The sequence below is a fragment of the Schistocerca americana genome, chromosome 11 (genome assembly GCF_021461395.2).
Source record: "Schistocerca americana isolate TAMUIC-IGC-003095 chromosome 11, iqSchAmer2.1, whole genome shotgun sequence".
In the NCBI taxonomy this organism is placed as follows: domain Eukaryota; kingdom Metazoa; phylum Arthropoda; class Insecta; order Orthoptera; family Acrididae; genus Schistocerca; species Schistocerca americana.
Genome location: NC_060129.1, coordinates 195,821,264 through 195,844,065, shown reverse-complemented (window position 1 = coordinate 195,844,065; position 22,802 = coordinate 195,821,264). Strand labels below are relative to the sequence as shown.

Sequence of the window (22,802 nt, the reverse complement as noted above, 5' to 3'; positions counted from 1 at the left end):
CTGTGAAGACGACCGTCGACCCAGTGTAGCAAAAATGTGATTCACTCCAAAGAGTCGACACGTTTCCACTGATCGACGGTCGAATCATCTCACTGCAAAAATGGTTCAAATGGCTCCGAGCACTATGGGACTTAACATTTGAGGTCATCAAGTCCCCTAGAACTTAGAACTACTTAAACCTAACTAACCTAAGGACATCACACACATCCATGCCCGAGGCAGGATTCGAACCGGCGACCGTAGCAGCAGCGCGGTTTCGGACTGAAGCGCCTAGAACCGCTCGGCCATAGCGGCCGGCGCCCACTACAATCATTGACTATGTCGTTGGGTCAACATGTGGTCTGCTGTGGAGATCCATGTTCGACACCGTACGATGAACGGTGTGCTCCAAAACACTTGTGCGTGCCTCAGCATTATGCTCCTTCGGCAGAGATGCCTCAGATCCCACCTATCCTACTTTACAGAGCAGACAAGCCTCCGAACCCCACGTTCTGTGAAGAGTCGTGTATGTCCAACCTTTTATCGCGTAGTGGTAGTTTGACTGTCCTCCTACCTCTTTCCGTAGACACTAACGACAGTAGCAAGCGAACATTCGACCAGCTTCGCCGTTTTCGAGACACCCGTTCACAGGCTCTGCGTAACAGTAATCTGCCCTATGGCAAAATCGCTTATATCAACAGATTTGCCGGCCGCGGTGGCCGAGCGGTTCTAGGCGCTACAGTCTGGAACCGCGTTGCTGCTATGGTCGCAGGTTCGAATCCTGCCTCGGGCATGGATGTGTGCGATGTCCTTAGGTTAGTTAGGTTTAAGTAGTTCTAAGTTCTAGGGGACTGATGACCTCAGATGTTATGTTCCATAGTGCCTGGAGCCATTTGATCAGACTGTCACAGCCCACACATTTCTCTTAAACTGGTGCCCATGTCCACCCTCAACAGTCCTACCTGTCTCTGAATGTGTGCATTTACGTTCTTACGGTGTCGCTGCAAATCTGCTCCAAGTAAACTTTGTAAATCGAAAATGAAGGATTATGGATACATGTTTAGACGAATTTTTGTCCTCGGTTTGGTGTAAGGAACCTGTGCCCAAATTCTAAAACTTCCTTTGACCCACCCTAAAAAAGGGAAGTGTCCATAAGAGGACCAGAAAACGAAATGAAACTTCATGGTTAGAGAATATACGCGACGTTACTTCATTGGTTTGGCAAATTTATAATGGACACAGTTACCAGTATGACGTAGCATCCACTGTTACTTGGACCCATGCACTGATTCTCTTGGGAAGGGTACCGTATCTGTTCCAGGCTGCTCCACAAATGCTGTTTCAGGTCCTTGGAATCCTGGCACTGGCAATAGTATACAGTAATATCAGCGCTGTTCCCACACAAATTCTATTTGGGACACTTCTGGGGGTCATGCTGGCCACGAGAGTATCTCAATATTAACAGGAACACAAGCCGAGTGTGCAAGAGCATTGTCATGTTGGAAAATGGTACAACGACACTGTCGTATGAGGAGTAATATGTGAGGACTCAGGACGTCTGTGATGTACCGTTCTGCCATCTCAGTTCCCTCGATCGGTTCATAGCAACAGGAGAGTAGCTCAATATTAACAGGAACACGTGGACAAGTGTTCTTCTGTTGGAAAATAGTACCACGACACTGTCATATGAGGAGTAACACGTGAGGACTCAGGACGTCTGTGATGTACTGTTCTGCATAACAGTTCCTCGATCGATTCATAGCAACATGTGTCACAGGTGCGCGTGGATTGTTCTGTTGGAAAATAGTACCGCAACACTGTCGCGTGACGAGCAACATTTGAGGACTCATGATGTCTGTGATGTACTGTTCTGCCACACAATTTGTAAAAGACTTTCTGTACGCGAATTAATAGCTGTTGATGGGTTAGTTGCCAGTATGTGTTATCACGAAACTACATTGCACGTGTCCGGATCTCAGGGGATTCGCCCCCGGGCCCCCAGAGTGGAAGGCTGGAGCGCTACAACCGAGCGTGCGGGCCGCCACGGATAAATTGCAACCTCCGGCAGGGTAAGCATTTGCTGTCGTGCGTTGTCCAGAGCATCTGGCAACAGGGCAACCACATGGCCAATCGGAAAGCTGCTGCCAAGTTTCCCTAGCTTATAAATGGTGTGTTGTCGACCAACACAACATTAGTAATATTGGTTCCAATTGGCATCAGCTTTCCAGGGTTAAAATTTCGTGACACAATTTTTGTCTATACTACTGGCCATTAAAATTGCTACACTACGAAGCTGACGTGCGAAATTCAACCGACAGGAAGAAGATGCTGTGATATGCAAATGATTAGCTTTTCAGAGCATTCACACAAGGTTGGCGCCGGTGGCGACACCTACAACGTGCTGACGTGAGGAAAGTTTCCAACCGATTTCTCATACACAAACAGCAGTTGACTGGCGTTGTCTGGTGAAACGTTGTTGTGATGCCTCGTGTAAGGAGGAGAAATGCGTACCATCACGTTTCCGACTTTAATAAAGGTCGGATTGCAGACTGTCGCGATTGCGGTTTATCGTATCGCGACACTGCTACTCGCGTTTTTCGAGATCCAATGACGGTTAGCAGAATATGGAATCGGTGGGTTCAGGACGGAAATGCGGATCGCCGTGCTGGATCCCAACGACCTCGTATCACTAGCAGTCGAGATGACAGGCATCTTATCCGCACGGCAGTAACGGATCGTGCAGCCACGTCTCGATCCCTGAGTCGACAGATGGGGACGTTTGCAAGACAACAACCATCTGCACGAACAGTTCGACGACGTTTGCAGCAGCACGGACTATCAGCTCGGAGACCGTGGCTGCGGTTACCCTTGACGCTGCATCACAGACAGGAGCGCCTGCGATGGTGTACTCGACGACGAACCTGGGTGCACGAGTGACAAAATGTCATTTTTTCGGATGAATCCAGGTTCTGTTTACAGCATCACGATGGTCGCTTCCGTGTTTGGCGACATCGCGTTGAACGCACATTGGAAGCGTGTATTCGTCATCGCCATACTGTCGTATCACACGGCGTGATGGTGTGGGGTGGCATTGATTACTAGTCTAGGTCACCTCTCGTTCGCACTGACGGCGCTTTGAACAGTGGACGTTACATTTCAAATGTGTTACGACCCGTGGCTCTACCCTTCATTCGATCCCTGCGAAACCCTACATTTCAGCAGGATAGTGCACGACCGCATGTTGCAGGTCCTGTACGGGTAATGCTGGATACAGCAAATGTTCGACTGCTGCCCTGGCCAGCACATTCTCCAGATATCTGACCAACTGAAAACGTCTGGTCAATGGTGGCCGAGCAACTGGCTCGTCACAATACGCCAGTCACTGCTCTTTATGAACTGTGGTATCGTGTTGAAGCTGCACGGGCAGCTGTACCTGTACACGCCATCCGAGCTCGGTTTGACTCAATGCCCAGACGTATCAAGCCTGTTATTAGGGCCAGAGGTGGTTGTTCTGGGTACTGATTTCTCAGGATTTATGCACCCAAATTGCGTGAAACTGTAATCACATGTCAGTTCTAGTATAACATATTTGTCCAATGACTACCCGTTTATCATCTGCATTTCTTCTGGGTGTAGCAATTTTAATGGCCAGTAGTGTATACATGTGTGGATGTGTGTGTGTGTCGGTACTCACCCAGGCTGGAGGTAGGTGGCGTGGTGGTGCTCGAGCGCCATGGCGACCAGGGTGTGGTGGTGCGGCTCCATGGGCTGCTGCTGGCCCAGGCCGGTGCTGCTCGTCACGTCCTCCGCGCCGGGGGTGAGCGGCGGTCCTGAAGATGAAACGAGCTCAGCGTTGGAAACGTCTCTCCCTTAAACACTTCCTGCCCGACCGGCACCAGACGTCTACTCGACTATGAACATGTGTAAGGTAACACAAAGGTACAGCGAGACTTCCGGGACACACTGCCAAGCATTGAAAGGCTCAAGTCGAATCGAGGTCTCTGGCGATGTTTGGTAGAACCAACCTTAACAAAACTACGAAGGTCATTCAATAATTGAACAGACAAATTAGTCTGGGGAAAAACTATTAGTAGGGCAAGTTTGGCAGTCTTATGGATTTCAAGTTGGCATCACTAGGACGAGCCCTGATCAGCTGATGTATCAACATTGTATTGTTTACAAAGTCAAAAATGCATTTCAAGATGGCGACTCCACTTGAAACGTCCACATTAGTTACTCGTTTTTTACTTGCTGAAGGCGAGAAATCAGTAAATATATACTGTAGAATGTCTGAACTTTATGGTGAAGGTTGTAATCGTGCAAATGTTTACAAGTGGGTAGAGCAAAAAACGGTCGCCACTCAGTAACTGACGAATACCGTTCTGGCCGACCATTTGCAGTTTAAACTCCCTCACTTGAAAGTCGAATTGATGACATAATTCGTTCCGACCGCCGTGTGACTGTGGAAAAGATAGCTGATAAGGTTCAAGTCAGTACTGGTACAGTTCGTAACATTATCTGTAACAAGCTGAAGTACCGCAAAACAGTGCAAGATGGGTCCCAAAGGAGCTGACGCGGCTACACGAGGAAACAAGGTTGAGAGTGTGCACAGAGTTAAAGGAACGTTATGAAAGAGAAGGTGAGCACTTCCTCAACAAAATTTTAACTTGTGATGAAACATGGGTTCACTATTATGAGCCAGAATCAAAAAGACAAAGCACAAAGCGGAAGCACACCAACTCACCTGTCAACAAAAAATTCAAAACCCGAGCATCAGCAGGAAAAGTTATCTTGACTGCAATCTGCGATGATGAAGGTCCAGTTTTTTATGATGATATGGAAGAGCAGCGTACAATGAACAGCCAATACTACTCTGATTTGCTTTTAAACTAGGTGAAGCCAGCCACTAGAGAGACGTCGTGGGTCTCAGAGGAGAGGTGTGACTCTCCAGCAAGACAACGCACGCCCTCGTATTGGTCAACTAACCATCGACAACATGGGCTGGGAAGTACTGCCTCACCCCCCTTACGGACAACGAGCACCTGAAAAACTTTGTGGGAAATTGGTTCAAACTTCAAGATAAAAAGTTGTTTGCAGCAGGAATAAAAAAGCTTGTAGCCCGTTGCAACAAGTGCAAAATTGTTGAGGGGGGTTATGTTGAAAAGTAGGAAAAGAATTGTTTTGTAAAAATAAACGCTTTTTTCTCCAGACTAATTTGTCTCTTTAATTATTGAATGACACTCGTATATACAAGACAGGTGAAATACTCTCGGGTTTCATGAAGAATGCAATAATTCGAATTCCAATGCGTGGCAGGCGCAAACTAGAGTGAACATTAATAAAGGATCAGTTTAATAAGCCGTGGCTGGAAAATGCTGACTCGAATTATCTACAGAAGTATGGAAAACTGGTAGAAGTGGTCCTCGGGGAAGATTGGTTTGGTCTACGGACAGAGTAGGAACATGCTAGGCACCTTCTTATCTTAGAAGACAGGTTAGGGAAAGGCAAACCAACGATTACAACGCACGTCCTCATATTGCTCAACTAAGCCGTGAAACCGTCGACTTAATGGGCTGGGAAGTACTGCCTGATGCCCTTAGAGTCGTGATGTAGCTCCTAGTGATTTCCATCGGTCTGGTGCACTGAAGGAGGCATTACGTGTGAAGAGGTTCCAGGAAAACGAGCACGTGAAGAAGTTTGTGGGAAACTGGTTCAGACATCAAGACAAAAAGTTGTATGCAGCGGGAATAGAAAAGCTTGTAGCACGTTGGAACAAGTGCATAAATGTTCAAGGGGATTATATTTAAAAGAAGAAAAAGTATTGTTTTGTAAAAATAAACGCTGCTGGCAAATTTATCACTCTGATTATTGAATGACCCTCCTGTATACAAGACAGGTGAAATACTCTAGGGTTTTATGAAGAATGTAATATTTCGAATTCCAATAAGTGACAGGTGCACACTAGAGTGAATATTAGTAAAGAATCACTTTAATAAGCCACAGCTGAAAAATGCTGACGCGAATTATTGCTGGTAGAAGTCATCTTCGGGTAAGATCGGTTTGGTTCAACGAATGGATGTAGTAACATGCTAGGCAGCGGTGACTGTAATATCTTAGAAGACACACAAAAAGATTTGAGAGTGTTGGTTGGACAGCATATTTTGATCCGTTATACATCTATTGTAGGTAGTGTTGTTGTTGTGGTCTTCAGTCCTGAGACTGGTTTGACGCAGCTCTCCATGCTACTCTATCCTGTGCAACCTTCATCTCCCAGTACCTACTGCAGCCTACATCCTTCTGAATCTGCTTAGTCTATTCATCTCTTGGTCTCCCTCTACGATTTTTATACTCTACGCTTCCCTCCAGTACTAAATTAGTGATCCTTTGATGTCTCAGAATGTGTCCTACCAACCAGTCCCTTCTTTTAGCCATGTTGTGCTACAAATTTCTTGTCTCCCCAATTCTATTCAGTAGCTCCTCATCAGTTATACAATCTACCCATCTAACCTTCAGCACTCTTCTGCAGCATCACATTTCGAAAGCTTCTATTATTGTCAACAGAAAAGACTTCCTAAAACTTCAATTAACATTCTACGCTCACGAATTTCTCCTCTTCAGAAACGCTTCTACTGTTATTCCAGTCTGCGTTTTGTATCTTCTCTACTTCGGTTATCATCAGTTATTTTGCTGCCCAGAAGCAAACCTCCTCTACTACGTTTAGTGTTCCATTTCCTAATCCAATTCCTTCAGTATCAACTGGTTCGATTTGGCTATATTCCGTTATCCTCGTCTTGCTTTTCTTCATGCTTATCTTATATCCTCTTTTCGAGACACTATACTTTCCACTGAACTGTTTATCAAGTCGTTTGGTGTCTCACAGAATTAGAACGTCATTGGGAAACCTCACAAGTTTTCACTTCTTCTCCCTGAGCTTTACTTCCTTTTACAAAATTTCTTTTTCGCATGTTTACTGCTTGCTCAACGTGCAGATTGGGCAACATTGGGGATAGGCAACAATGCTGCCTCACTCACTTGGCAGCCATTCCTTGCCTTATATTTCGTCCAGCTTTTACAAGTGAAGTCTGGTTTCTGTAGCAGATGGAGTTGTACCTGGAGGTTAGTGTGCCCAGGAACACATTGTGTTTTCTCATCGATGTCTAGACGTAGTGACCAACTTTACAACCACGTGAAGGAATGCTCAGTAGGAACAGACAACAGCAGTTTGCGGAATTTTCTACAGTTTTCGTTGTCGTGACACACAACGTTGTGTTTTGTGCAGCGTTTATGAATAATGTCAGTTCTACATATGTAACTGCTGCACAGTATATTAAAATTTCTGGAGGCTATTCTTAAGAATCTGTGTATCTTCAAAACTAGTTACGCGACATGTGGTTCGTTAAGACATAATTTATCGATTTTGTACCTCGAGACACAAGTCTTTAAGTATTGAACATGTGATCTTTACAAATGAACTAAATTTTTCTAGTACCTTAACATTTTTCCTACTCTTGAAAACAGAAGTCTGTGTTAGTTGGCAACAGTTTACATACCAAGATGCGCTTAACTTTCAACTAGTTTTCGATAATAGTACTTCTTATTTTGATTTCACTCGTAGTTACTGATGTGTAGTATATTAATAATGTATCAGACAGGAGATTAAATACTGTACTGATGAGAACGCTTTCAGATATGAACAGAATAACTGTTCCTAAGTACATGGCCAGGTTGTGCCTCGAATTGGTAATTCACATTCATACGAGGTGCATTCAAGTTCTAAGGCCTCCGATTTTTTTTCTCCAGACTGGAAAGGGATAGAAACATGCGCATTGTTTTAAAATGAGACCGTGTTCATTGTCAATACGTCCCAGATATGGCAGCACCGTACGGCAGATGGAATTTTACCGCCAGCAGCGAGAATGAGAACTGTTTTAAATACTTAAAATGGCCACGTTTTCCTTACTTGAACAGCGTGCAATCATTCGTTTTCTGAATTTGCGTGGTGTGAAACCAATTGAAATTCACCGACAGTTGAAGGAAACATGTGGTGATGGAGTTACGGATGTGTCGAAAGTGCGTTCGTGGGTGCGACAGTTTAATGAAGGCAGAACATCGTGTGACAACAAACCGAAACAACCTCGGGCTCGCACAAGCCGGTCTGACGACATGATCGAGGAAGTGGAGAGAATTGTTTTGTGGGATCGCCAAATGACTGTCGAACAGATCGCCTCCAGAGTTGGCATTTCTGTGGGTTCTGTGCACACAATCCTGCACGACGACGTGAAAATGCTAAAAGTGTCATCCAGGTGGGTGCCACGAATGCTGACGGACGACCACACGGCTGCCCGTGTGGCACGTTGCCAAGCAATGTTGACACGCAATGACAGCACGAATGGGACTTTCTTTTCGTCGGTTGTGACAATGGATGAGACGTGGATGCCATTTTTCAATCCAGAAACAAAGTGCCAGTCAGCTCAATGGAAGCACACAGATTCACCGCCACCAAAAAAATTTCGGGTAACCGCCAGTGCTGAAAAAATGATGGTGTCCATGTTCTGGGACAGCGAGGGCGTAATCCTTACCCATTGCGTTCCAAAGGGCACTACGGTAACAGGTGCATCCTACGAAAATGTTTTGAAGAACAAATTCCTTCCTGCACTGCAACAAAAACGTCCGGGAAGGGCTGCGCGTGTGCTGTTTCACCGAGACAGCGCACCCGCACATCGAGCTAACGGTACGCAACAGTTTCTTCGTGATAACAACTTTGAAGTCATTCCTCGTGCTCCCTACTCACCTGACCTGGCTCCTAGTGACTTTTGGCTTTTTCCAACAATGAAAGACTCTCTCCGTGGCCGCACATTCACCAGCCGTGCTGCTATTGCCTCAGCGATTTTCCAGTGGTCAAAACAGACTCCTAAAGAAGCCTTCGCCGCTGCCATGGAATCGTGGCGTCAGCGTTGTGAAAAATGTGTACGTCTGCAGGGCGATTACGTCGAGAAGAACCGCCGGTTTCATCGATTTCGGGTGAGTAGTTAATTAGAAAAAAAAATCGGAGGCCTTAGAATTTGAATGCACCTCGTAAAAAGACTACAGCACTCAAAAAGTGAATGAATCCTATCATTTCAAATTTGTGAAGGGTCCACTTGTACGTGGAAACCGATTTTGTAATATAATTCACGAAAACTGACCTGAGATTGTATTTTTGGCAGCACTGAAGCAAAGACGTTACCAGAGTGGCAGAACCGAGCTAGGTAGCAGTTGCATAGGTAGGATGTAAGGCGTAAAGCTACTGGCTAGCTGGAAGAATTTAGCTGTTGGCGTATGGGCGAAATGATATTGTTGAAACTCACACAGAGCGACTAAGTGTTAGGTTCAAAAATGGTTCAAATGGCTCCGAGCACTATGGGACTTAACATCTGTGGTCATCAGTCCCCTAGAACTTAGAGCTACTTAAACCTAACTAACCTAAGGACATCACACACATCCATGCCCGAGGCAGGTTCGAACCTGCGACCGTAGCGGTCGCGCGGTTACAGACTGAAGCGCCTAGAACCGCTCGGCCATGCCGGCCGGCAAATGTTAGGTGGTAGCGTAAAGTGTGTTATAAATTCGTGGGGCTGTACGATTATCAGCAACTGAAATGATACTGACCGTTAAGAATTACTGAGCATTGCCCATGGCAGTTGTAGGAGAGTAATGAATTTATACTGTAACTCAAAGGTGAAGCAACTGGAACAAATCTGTAAGGTAACGAAATTTTGTATGTTTACCTTTTAAGTATGCAGCAACGCAATGTGGATTTTGCTAATTTTTTCAGTGCTTATCCTTGAATGCTGGAACCAAGAATTCTCCATCAGATTTAGTGTATAGGTTGATTTGGTATTACCTGATTTTTAATATTTCGCGTGTTTTGTAATCCTGACACACAGAAGTTAAATTTTGGAATCTATTTTTTTCAAACGATGTCAGACTTTTTTTTAAAATTGTGACAGTAAGTAAGAATTGTAGAACAGTTGAGAAGTTCACTGATTTTGAAGTTAATGTAAAATGTTTCATATCAGATTTTGTGAAGGAGAAACTTTATTTTGGGTACAATTTCCGAACTGAAGCATTTGGTCTTAGGATATCCCCTCATGAGTACCTCATCCCCTTACATGTCGTGCTTATTTGAAATCAATGAATTTTTTTAAAGAAATCATTTTTCAAGCAGAGTCAGAAAAATATTTATGTGCCAGAATCAGAAAAGTGTTAATGTTTCTAACAGCTTCAATGTGGGCAGCATTGCACAGTGCTGAGCCAATATCCAGTATTTTCATTGAACCTTTGCAACGTTACTCATTTATCAGCCATTCTACTGATATTATTTGTATGAAGCTATTTTACGGCCGGCATTGCTCTTCGCTGTGCCAAGATTGAATATTTTCTATACCAACTGTGGGGAGAACAGAATACCAAGTTTACATCCGTTAGGTCCACAGAACTCAGTGATCACGAGACTCAGTAAATTTCAGAGGGACTGATTTCATTATGAAAATTGGGTACTGGTTTTGCAGATTAAATCATTTGCTCAACAACACATCACTCAGTAAATTTATGTAAGACAAAGATTGCGCACTGAAAATTCATTGGCAAACAAAATACAAAAAAAAAAAAAAAAATTGTAAAAGAACGTTACAAAATGAAATAAGAAAATGTGCTGAACTTCTATTATAGTGCTGTGTAGATGTGAAAGTCTGAGAAGTGTTTCAAAGTCCAGCAGCCTCCCCTACAAACTGGAGGTAACCTTTCGCTGCCTGTGTTTTATCGCTTCTGCATTCACAGTTTGCAAGAGTGAATCGAAAGTGAAATTCTGAAGCTAGCGCGGATAAAATACAGCGTGCGAAAGATTAGCTACAACCAGACCTGCCGTTGTAAGAGTCAAAGAAAATTACAGGAAAAAAGTAGTTGAGCTGTGTCACTTACGAGGCCTGTTCAGAAAGTAAGCTCCGATTGATTGCCAAATTGAAACCACAGTGAACATCAGAAATGTTTTACTTGTAACAATTAGCTACACCTTTCAGCTACTTCTCTACGTAGTCGCCGTTCTGACTTAGACTTTTGTCATAGCGTTGTACCAACTTTTCAATAGCCTCATCATAGAAGGCAGCCGCCAGTGCTTTCCGCCAATTCTCCACGCTGGCCTACACCTCGTTGTCTGTGTCAAAATGTTGTCTTCAAAGACAGCGGTTCATGTGACCAGAGATGAAACTCAGGGGGAGACAATTGCGGACTGTATTGTGGGTAATCTAACTTTTCCATTTGGAAACGATGCAGGAGCATCTTCATTGCCCCTGCATAATGCGGCTGAGAATTGTCATGAAGACGAAACAGCACGACAGTTATGTAATGTTGGCTCCATAGCTTCAGGCGAAATGTCTCACCAGGCCCTCGTACTTGGCGGCAGACACTATTTTCTAGACATCTTTACGCACTCACTGCGAGCTCAGAAATGAGAAGAGCGACGTGATGCTAACTGGGGTTATACTAGAGACACTACCCAACACATCTGTGCAAAGCTTTATCGGATTTTCATAGTCGTTTCCATTTCGCGACCGATCGGAGCTTACTTTCTGAACGCCCCTCGTATTTTAAGCAGATTCAGAGGGATGAAGGCTGCAGCAGTTATTCGGAGGTGAAGAGCTTCGCACAGGATAGAATAGCATACAGTATCGCACAGCTGAGTCTTTGGACTAGGGGTGGCGGTTATCACTGAAACAATCGATTTTCGGTTGCACCTTTTTTTATCCGACAATTTAACCTGATTGTTACAACCACTCAGAATAACCGGTTTGTGAAATAACCTACTTTCTGTATTTTTTTTTTATTTCAGTAATAAACGTAGAAATCGAACAAGGATTGAAAAATTTCTACTCTCTCAGTTTCAAGATAAACGGAATAAAATATTAAACAGGAAAATAAAAGAAAACTTAGTCCATCCAACGTTCTCTGCTTTTCTCTTAAAGTGATAAGATGTTGAATACTACAAAAAAAGTATCCAGTATTCTGCTACTTATTTCAATTTTTTGAAACTCTACTCAAAAATCATGCTGCAATTGGGGATCATAACACTATTTGAGCATTACGAATAGTCAGTGCTAAAGGGTGAAAACTGAGGTTGAAAAGCTTTGTTTTTCGTGTTAATTTGCCCGTTTTCAAGGGAGCTACAAGCAGATAAGGGCACATTACGTAGAAACAGGTAGAAGGTCAGATACTTTCTATAATTATTGTATGAGGATCATTCAATAATTCAAGAGACAAATTGGTCAAAGGAAAAAACTGTTAGTAGGACAAGTTTGGTACTTTTATGGCTTTAAGTTGGCATCACTGGGATGAGCCCTGATCAGCTCATGTATCAATATTTTTTTGGTTATAGCCTAAAAAATACATTTCAAGATGGTGAGTCCGCTTGAAACGTCGACATTAGTTGCACAACGTTCAATTATTCGTTTTTTAGTTGCTGAAGGCGAGAAACCCGTGAATATGTACTGTACTGCAGAATGTCTAAAGTTTACGGTGAAGGTTGTTGAATCGTGCAAACTTTTAGAAGTGGGTAGAGCAGTTCAAAAACGGTCGCCACTCAGTGACTGACGAATACCGTTCTGGCCGACCATTTGCAGTTTAAACTCCCTCACTTGAAAGTCGAATTGATAACGTTATTCGTGGCGATGGTCGTGTGACTGTGGAAATGATAGTTGATAAGGTTCAAGTCAGTACTGGTGCAGTTCGTAACATTATCTGTAACAAGCTGAAGTACCGCAAAACATGTGCAAGGTGGGTCCCAAACGAGCTGACGCGGCTACACAAGAAAACAAGGTTGAGAGTGTGCACACAGTTAAAGGAACGTTATGAAAGAGAAGGTAAGCACTTACTCAACAAATTTTTAACTTGTGATCAAACTTGGGTTCACTATTATGAGCCAGAATCAAAAAGACAAAGCACAGAGCGGAAGCACACCAACTCACCTGTCAACAAAAAATTCAAAACCCAGCAAGACGAGTCATGTTGACGGTGTTTTGGGATGCTGGAGGTCCAGTTTTTTGTGATTATCTCGAATAGCACCGTCCAACGATCAGAGAATGCTACTCGGCTTTGCTTTTAAACTAGGTGAAGCCAGCCATGAGAGAGAGACGTCGTGGATCTCAGAGGAGAGGTGTGATTCTCCAGCAAGACAACGCACGCCCTCGTATTGGTCAACTAACCATCGACAACATGGGCTGGGAAGTACTGCCTCACCCCCCTTACGGACAACGAGCACCTGAAAAACTTTGTGGGAAATTGGTTCAAACTTCAAGATAAAAAGTTGTTTGCAGCACGAATAATAAAGCTTGTAGCCCGTTGCAACAAGTGCATAATTGTTGAGGGGGGTTATGTTGAAAAGTAGGAAAAGAATTGTTTTGTAAAAATAAACGCTTTTTTCTCCAGACTAATTTGTCTCTTTAATTATTGAATGACACTCGTATATACAAGACAGGTGAAATACTCTCGGGTTTCATGAAGAATGCAATAATTCGAATTCCAATACGTGGCAGGCGCAAACTAGGGTGAACATTAATAAAGGATCAGTTTAATAAGCCGTGGCTGGAAAATGCTGACTCGAATTATCTACAGAAGCATGGAAAACTGGTAGAAGTGGTACTCGGGGAAGATTGGTTTGGTCTACGGACAGAGTAGGAACATGCTAGGCACCTTCTTATCTTAGAAGACAGGTTAGGGAAAGGCAAACCAACGATTACACAAAAAGATTTGACCTGTTATACATCTATTGTAGGTAGTGTTGTTGTTGTGGTCTTCAGACCAGAGACTGGTTTGATGCACCTCTCCATGCTACTCTATCCTGTGCAAGCTTCTTCATCTCCCAGTACCTACTGCAACCTACATCCTTCTGAATCTGCTTAGTGTATTCATCTCTTGGTCTCCCTCTACGATTTTTATCCTCTAAATTTCCCTCCAGTACTAAATTAGTGATCCCTTGATGTCTCAGAATGTGTCCTACCAACCAATCCCTTCTTTTAGTCAAGTTGTGCCACAAACTCCTCTTCTCCCCAATTCTATTCAGTAGGTCCTCATCAGTTATACAATCTACCCATCTAACCTTCAGCATTCTTGTGTAGCATCACATTTCGAAAGCTTTTATTCTCTTATTGTCAACAGAAAAGACTTCCTAAAATTTTAGTTTATATTCTTCGTTCACAAATCTCTCCTTTTCAGAAACGCTTCTATTGTCATTCCAGTCTGCATTTTGTATCCCCTCTACTTCGGTTATCATCAGTTATTTTGCTGCCCAGAAGCAAACCTCCTCTACTACGTTTAGTGTTCCATTTCCTAATCCAATTCCTTCAGTATCAACTGGTTCGATTTGACTACATTCCGTTATCCTCGTCTCGTTTTTCTTGATCCTTATCTTATATCCTCTTTTCCAGACACTATGCTTTCCGCTGAACTGCTTATCAAGTCGTTTGGTGTCTCTCACAGAGCCAGAATGTCATTGGGAAACCTGAAAAGTTTTCACTTCTTCTCCCTCAACTTTACTTCCTTTTACAAAATTTCTTCTTCGCTTCTTTACTGCTTGCTCAACGTGCAGATTGGGTAACACTGGGGATAGGCAACAATCCTGCCTCACTCACTTTACCGGCCGCAGTGCCCGAGCGGTTCTAGGCGCTTCAGTCCGGAACCACGCGACTGCTGTGGTCGCAGGTTCGAATCCTGCCTCGGTATGGATGTGTGTTGTGAGAAGCTTGCACAGGAGAGAGTAGCAGGGAGAGCTGCATCAAACCAGTCTCAGGACTGAAGACCACAACAACAACAACATAAGTCGCAGACAAATCTTTAATGTACTAAAGCAAATGAAGCATTGTGCCTCACTGTTCTGTCACTTCGTAAAGGTATTTCCAGAGTAGGTTTGGTACCATATCACAGTATCACAGAAGCCTGGCGAAGACAGCGAGAAACTGCCGTACTGTCCAGGTGGGTTCAAGTCCTGCACACTGCACTTGCACCGCGTACCTTAAGCCAGGACACACAGCAACAGGGACATTGTTGTCTCAACAATGCTGTACCAGTTTGTGGCACCTCTGGCGTGAAGCGCCGTGTCTTTGGACTCGATGATGTTTGACTTTACTTTTGTCTGTGTCCCTCTGCGCGCTATGTTCGTACAGCCATATTGTATTCACCTTTTTCAGTTTTTAAATAAATGTTCGTTCGACTGTCGGTGACGTCGAGGTTACCACTGTGGATATTACGGCGTGTCGTTCGGTAATAACACAGCTTTTGCAGTCGAGTGAACACTTATTGAAACACTGAACAAGGCTGCATGTACATAGCGCGCAGAGCGACATACACACAAGCAAAGTCAAAGATCATCAGGTCCAAAGACATTGCGCTTCACGCCAGAGGCGACGCTAGTTCTTCTGCCCATGTATTTTTTGCTCGTTTCAGTCGGCATTGTTATTAAAATAGCGCCGATCACTATTCCCATTTTCTACAATAACGCAATAGTACAAATCAAAGCAAATTTTATGAATAAAAATTACTTCTATTTTTTTTAAAAAAAAGGTTAATTTAAAAACGAAAAATGTTAACACTGCTGCTATGACTAATCGATATTTCGGTATTTTTACTCGATTATTAGTAAAATATAAAAAGCACCTGTTATAACCGAGACCAAAGAAAAATAACGGTTAGGTCGGTATTGGGCTATCATATTACTTTGACAAAGAAATATGATCAAATATTCGTCAAATTTCATAGACAAAGATTTTTGACGCAGCGCTAAACAGGGGTATTACACTGTCGTCATATTTTTCGTGAAATTTCAAGATGGCGGATAAAAACTTGTTATTATGCGATGCAGTTGCTGGTACGACAATTGCAATGTGTGTGGATTTGGAGGAAAAGCGGCGGAAAAAAAGGGAAACATACTTGGATGAAGCCCTAGATGTTACGTCGAGAGAGTAAAAGCATTCAGCAAAATTTGTTACGAGAGCTGCAAGTGGAGGAAGTGGAGTCTTAATACATAAATTACTTACGAATGGAGGAGAGTGTATTTCAGTATTTGGTCAGTAAAGTGGCTTCTCATATTACAAAACAGACTACTATCTTGAGAAATGATGTATGTTTAGAAGATAGGCAAACTGTGACACTGGGATTTCTCGATGTAGGAGAGAACTACTCTAGATTACGACACAGCACTCGAATATCACGTTGCACATTAACCAAAATAATTCCAGAAACGTGTGAAGCGATTTATAAGGCACTGAATGCGGAGTATGTGAAGGTTAGTAAATGTTTATTACACTATATGGGCAACAAGAACTATTTTCAATTTTGAATAATTTAATTAATGGAATTACTATTCCAACGACTACGTTATTGTTGTTGTTGTTGTTGTGGTCTTCAGTCCTGAGACTGGTTTGATGCAGCTCTCCATGCTACTCTATCCTGTGCAAGCTTCTTCGTCTCCCAGTACCTACTGCAACCTACATCCTTCTGAATCTGCTTAGTGTATTCATCTCTTGGTCTCCGTCTACGATTTTTACCCTCCACGCTGCCCCCCGATACTAAATTAGTTATTGCTACATGCCTCAGAACCTGTCCTACCAACCGGTCCCTTCTTCTTGTCAAGTTGTGCCACAAACTTCTCTTCTCCCGAATTCTATCCAATACCTCTTCATTAGTTATGTGATCTACCCATCTAATCTTCAGCATTCTTCTGTAGCACCACATTTCGAAAGCTTCTATTCTCTTCTTGTCCAAACTATTTATCGTCCATGTTTCACTTCCATACATGGCTACACTCCATACAAATACTTTCAGAAACGACTTCCTGACACTTAAATCTATACTCGATGTTAAAATATTTCTCTTCTTCAGAAACGCTTTCCTTGCCATTGCCAGACTACATTTTATATCCTCTCTACTTCGACAATCATCAGTTATTTTCCTTCCCAAATAGCAAAAATCCTTTACTACTTTAAGTGTCTCATTTCCTAATCTAATTCCCTCAGCATCACCTGACTTAATTCGACTAGATTCCATTATCCTCGTTTTGCTTTTGTTGATGTTCATCTTCTGTCCTCCTTTCAAGACTCTCTCCATTCCGTTTAACTGCTCTTCTAGGTCCTTTGCTGTCTATGACAGAATTACAATGTTATCGGCGAACCTCAAAGTTTTTATTTCTTCTCTATGGATTTTAATTCCTACTCCGAATTTTTCTTTTGTTTCCTTTACTGCTTGCTCAATATACAGATTGAATAACATCGGGGAGAGGCTACAATACTGTCTCACTCCCTTCCCAACCACTGCTTCGCTTTCATTCCCCTCGACTCTTATAACTGCCATCTGGTTTCTGTGCAAATTTCTCTGTTGATAACGACGTCCTCTTGTGTAGTCCCCGCCCGGAGATCCGAATGGGGGACTATTTTACCTCCGGAATATTTTACCCAAGAGGACGCCATCATCATTTAGCCGTACAGTAAAGCTGCATGCCCTCGGGAAACATTACGGCTGTAGTTTCCCCTCGCTTTCAGCCGTTCGCAGTACCAGCACAGCAAGGCCGTTTTGGTTAGTGTTACAAGGCCAGATCAGTCAATCATCCAGACTGTTGCCCCTGCAACTACTGAAAAGGCTGCTGCCCCTCTTCAGGAACCACACGTTTGTCTGGCCTCTCACCTACTGTACGGCTATCTCTATCGCTGAGGCGCGCAAGCCTCCCCATCAACGGCCACGTCCATGGTTCGTTAATAAAAAGTGCGAAACAGATGAAGCACTGCGAGATTTGAGTTTCTCCTGGCGTATGCGATTTTCAAACAACTTACAGGAATTCAGCCAGGTAATATTTACAGCGACCGCCGATATTTCGGCACTTCGTACCTTGGTTCCCAAGGTACGTGTCATTCCGACGCTGAGACTTTGCCAGCTGAGCTGGTCCATCTTGAAGCTACATTCCGTCAGAATGCCTATAGTGAAAGATAGATTGAACATACATTGCGCTATCGAGCAACGGTGTATCGGATGGATGATGGTAATACCGAGTCGACACTTAAGTGTACTGCCCTTTTGCCTAACGTAGGAAGCACTTCCATCGAGATCGGTCGTATTTTACGGAAATACGATGCGAAATGTTTTTTCTGACCTCCATCTAAAACGAGAGTGCTTTTGGGTTCTGTCAAGGATGATCTTGTTTTCTGTAAGGCGGGTGTGTATCGCATGGCTTCTAGCTGCGGCATGGCATATATTGGTCAAACTATCAGGACCGTGGAGGACCGATGTACTGAGCATGAACGGCACACACGATTACGGCAGCCAAGTAGATCTGCTGTTGCCGAACATTGTTTGGGTACTGGACACCCTGTGTTATACAGCAACACCGAGATATTGGCATGCACGACCAGCTATTGGGACAGTGTTATTATAAAGGCAGTTGAGATTAAATTAGCGAGCGATCTTGTAAACAGGGTGGAGGTTTTTGTTTAAACTCTGTTTGGAATCCTGCGCCCTCTCTTGTCAAGAAACAGAGGGGCAGAGTCAATACTACCTCACTTGCTAGTTCGTAGTCTTTCACTACCGATACCTCTGGAATTTAAGGAGATGGGACCTGGATAAACTGAAAGAACCGGAGTTTGTACAGAGTGTCAGGGAGAGCATAACGGAACAACTGGCAGGAATGGGGGAAAGAAATACAGTAGAAGAAGAATGGGTAGCTTTGAGAGATGAAATAGTGAAGGCAGCAGAGGATCAAGTAGGTAAAAAGACGAGAGCTAGTAGAAATCCTTGGGTAACAGAAGAGATACTGAATTTAATTGATGAAAGGAGAAAATACAAAAATGTAGTAAGTGAAGCAGGCAAAAAGGAATACAAACGTCTCAAAAATGAGATCGATAGGAAGTGCAAAATGGCTAAGCAGGGATGGCTAGAGGACAAATGTAAGGATGTAGAGGCTTATCTCACTAGGGGTAAGAAAGACACTGCCTACAGGAAAACTAAAGAGACCATTGGAGAAAAGCGAACCACTTCCATCAATATCAAGAGCTCAGATGGAAACCCAGTTCTAAGCAAAGAAGGGAAAGCAGAAAGGTGGAAGGAGTATATAGAGGGTCTATACAGGGGCGACGTTCTTGAGGACAATATTCTGGAAATGGATGAGGAGGCAGATGAAGATGAAATGGGAGATACGATACTGCGTGAAGAGTTTGACAGAGCACTGAAAGACCTGAGTCCAAACAAGGCCCCGGGAGTAGACAACATTCCATTAGAACTACTGACAGCCTTGGGAGAGCCAGTCCTGACAAAACTCTACCATCTGGTGAGCAAGATGTACGAGACAGGCGAAATATCCTCAGACTTCAAGAAGAATATAATAATTCCAATCCCAAAGAGAGCAGGTGTTGACAGATGTGAAAATTACCGAACTATCAGTTTAATAAGTCACAGCTGCAAAATACTAACGCGAATTCTTTACAGACGAATGGAAAAACTGGTAGAAGCCGATCTCGGGGAAGATCAGTTTGGATTCCGTAGAAATGTTGGAACACGTGGGGCAATACTGACCCTACGATTTATCTTAGAAGAAAGATTAAGAAAAGCCAAACCTACGTTTCTAGCTTTTGTAGACTTAGAGAAAGCTTTTGACAATGTTGACTGGAATACTCTCATTCAAATTCTGAAGCTGGCAGGGGTAAAATACAGGGAGCGAAAGGCTATTGACAATTTGTACAGAAAGCAGATGGCAGTTATAAGAGTCGAGGGACATGAAAGGGAAGCAGTGGTTGAGAAGGGAGTGAGACAGGGTTGTAGCCTCTCCCAGATGCTATTAAAAAAAAATGGTTCAAATGGCTCTGAGCACTATGGGACTTAACATCTAAGGTCATCAGTCCCCTAGAACATAGAACTACTTAAACCTAACAGGTTAGTTAGACATCACACACATCCATGCCCAAGGCAGGATTCGAACCTGCGACCGTAGCGCTATTCAATCTCTATATTGGGCAAGCAGTAAAGGGAACAAAAGAAATATTCGGAGTAGGTATTAAAATCCATGGAGAAGAAATAAAAGCTTTGAGGGACACCGATGACGTTGTAATTCTGTCAGAGACAGCAAATGTCTTGGAAGAGCAGTTGAACGGAATGGACAGTGTCTTGAAAGGAGGCTATAAGGTGAACATTAACAAAAGAAAAACGAGGATAATAGAATGTAGTCGAATTAAGTCGGGTGATGCTGAGGGAATTAGATTAGGAAATGAGACACTTAAAGTAGTAAAGGAGTTTTGCTATTTGAGGAGCAAAATAACTGATGATGGTCGAAGTAGAGAGGATATAAAATGTAGACTGGCAATGGCAAGGAAAGCGTTTCTGAAGAAGAGAAATTTGTTAACATCGAGTATAGATTTAAGTGTGAGGAAGTCGTTTCTGAAAGTATTTGTATGGAGTGTAGCCATGTATGGAAGTGAAACATGGACGATAAATAGTTTGGAGAAGAAGAGAATAGAAGCTTTCGAAATGTGGTGCTACAGAAGAATGCTGAAGATTAGATGGGTAGATCACATAACTAATGAGGAGGTATTGAACAGAATTGGGGAGAAGAGGAGTTTGTGCCACAACTTGACTAGAAGAAAGGATCGGTTGGTAGGACATGTTCTGAGGCATGAAGGCATGAAGGGATCACCAATTTAGGGCAGCGTGGAGGGTAATAATCGTAGAGGGAGACCAAGAGATGAATACAGTAAGCAGATTCAGAAGGATGTAGGTTGCAGTAGGTGCTGGGAGATGAAGAAGCTTGCACAGGAGAGAGTAGCATGGAGAGCTGCATCAAACCAGTCTCAGGACTGAAGACCACAACAACAACCTCTGGCTTTGGTCATCATTGGTGGCCCTAATGTTCAATGTGTGTGTCTTATCTTCCCTGCCTGTACATCGCCTGTCCGTTGCAGTTTGTGCCTTGAAAGTGGCGGGGTGTCCTTCCGCCGAGATACCGGCGGTCGCTGTGAATATTACTGGCTGAATTCCCGTAAGTTGTTTGAAAGATGGAGCGCTTTTTAACTTGTGGCATCCAGAGTTCAAAAAGAGACAAAGTAGGACGGAAAGCTGAGAAGGAATATTTTACTTTAGAATGTGACCAAATCCTCTTTTCCGGCTTGTTGGAAAGCTGCCTGGATGTTTCCAGGTGTAGAGGTGGATGGCTGTATCTGTGATTGTGGACATGAAATTGCCTGCAGCGTATCCCACCTGCCCATCAACGCACAATTAATAGCATGTACAGTGCCCATTGCTCACCCCCACCCTAGTCGAGGCAAGTTTATGTAAAAAACAAATAAATAAATAAAAGAATCGATGGAACAAACCACGTTTGAAGCCATGTTCACAAGCACTCTACAGAGACATCAAATAGCTGTAGCGACGCCAGACATCGAAGCGGTTACATTCCAGACTGCAGTGAACAGAAAATGAACGACTTTTATGATCAAATCTACGGCGAGGACCTAGATTTGATCATATTTATTTGACGACGGGAAAGATTTGACAAAATACTCTATTAAACCATTAAATTTCTTTGACATAAGTATTTGGCGTATCAACTTTGACAAAGAAACATGGTAATATGAAGATGGTATCTGTTCTTTTGGACATGTCCGAAAGAACAGATACCATCGACGACCATGCAGCTCTCTTAGAATGAGATGATAATGAAATCAAGATCCTAAGCTGCTCAATTGGTTCAAATGGCTCTGAGCACTATGCGACTTAACATCTGAGGTCATCAGTCCCCTAGAACTTAGAACTACTTAAACCTCACTAACCTAAGGAGATCACACACATCCTTGCCCTAGGCAGGATTCGAACCTGCGACCGTAACGGTCTCGCGGTTCCAGACTGTAGCGCCTAGAACCGCTCGGCCACCCTGGCCGGCCATAATCTGTCGACAGGCTTTTATATACCGGGTGATCAAAAAGTCAGTACAAATTTGAAAACTGAATAAATCACGGAATAATGTATATAGAGAGGTACAAATTGACACACATGCTTGGAATGACATGGGGTTTTATTAGAACCAAAAAAATAAGTTCAAAAAATGTCCGACAGATGGCGCTTCGTCTGATCAGAATGGCAATAATTAGCATAACAAAGTAAGACAAAGCAAAGATGATGTTCTTTACAGGAAATGCTGAATATGTCCATCATCATTCCTCAACAATAGCTGTAGTCGAGGAATAATCCTGTGAGTAAAGCATGACCGGAGTTATGGTGAGGCATTGGCGTCGGATGTTGTCTTTCAGCATCCCTAGAGATGTCGGTCGATCACGATACACTTGCGACTTCAGGTAACCCCAAAGCCAATAATCGCACGGACTGAGGTCTGGGGACCTGGGAGGCCAAGCATGACGAAACTGGCGGCTGAGCACACGATAATCACCAAACGACGCGCTCAAGAGATCTTTCACGCGTCTAGCAATACTCTTTTTTTTTGTTATAATAAAACCCCATGTCATTCCAAGCATTTGTGTCAATTTTTACCTCTCTATCTACATTATTCTGTGGTTTATTAAGTTTTCAAATTCATACTGACTTTTTGATCACCCAGTATATCAACGGGGACAGATGAAAATGTGTGCCCCGACTGGAACTCGAACCCGGGATCTCCTGCTTACACGGCAGAAGCTCTATCCATCCTAAGTTGGGAATGTGGGTCTCAGGGGTAGCGTGCAACGGATAAATCCCTGCAGTCGCACTATCCTCTGTGCCGTCAGGGGCCTCGGGCATGGGTGTGAGTGATCTCCTTAGGCGAGTTAGGTTCA

The 22,802-nt window shown here is 43.4% G+C and overlaps 1 protein-coding gene across 1 annotated transcript in view; it reads right to left on the bottom strand.

Annotated features, from left to right (window-relative positions):
- LOC124553543 (forkhead box protein F2-like) overlaps positions 1–22,802 on the bottom strand; it is a 375,196-nt gene that overhangs the window by 37,459 nt on the left and 314,935 nt on the right. Inside the window, exon 4 of the mRNA XM_047127390.1 lies at positions 3,674–3,809. Coding sequence (XP_046983346.1) covers positions 3,674–3,809 — 136 coding nt within the window. The remainder of the gene's footprint in view (positions 1–3,673; positions 3,810–22,802) is intronic.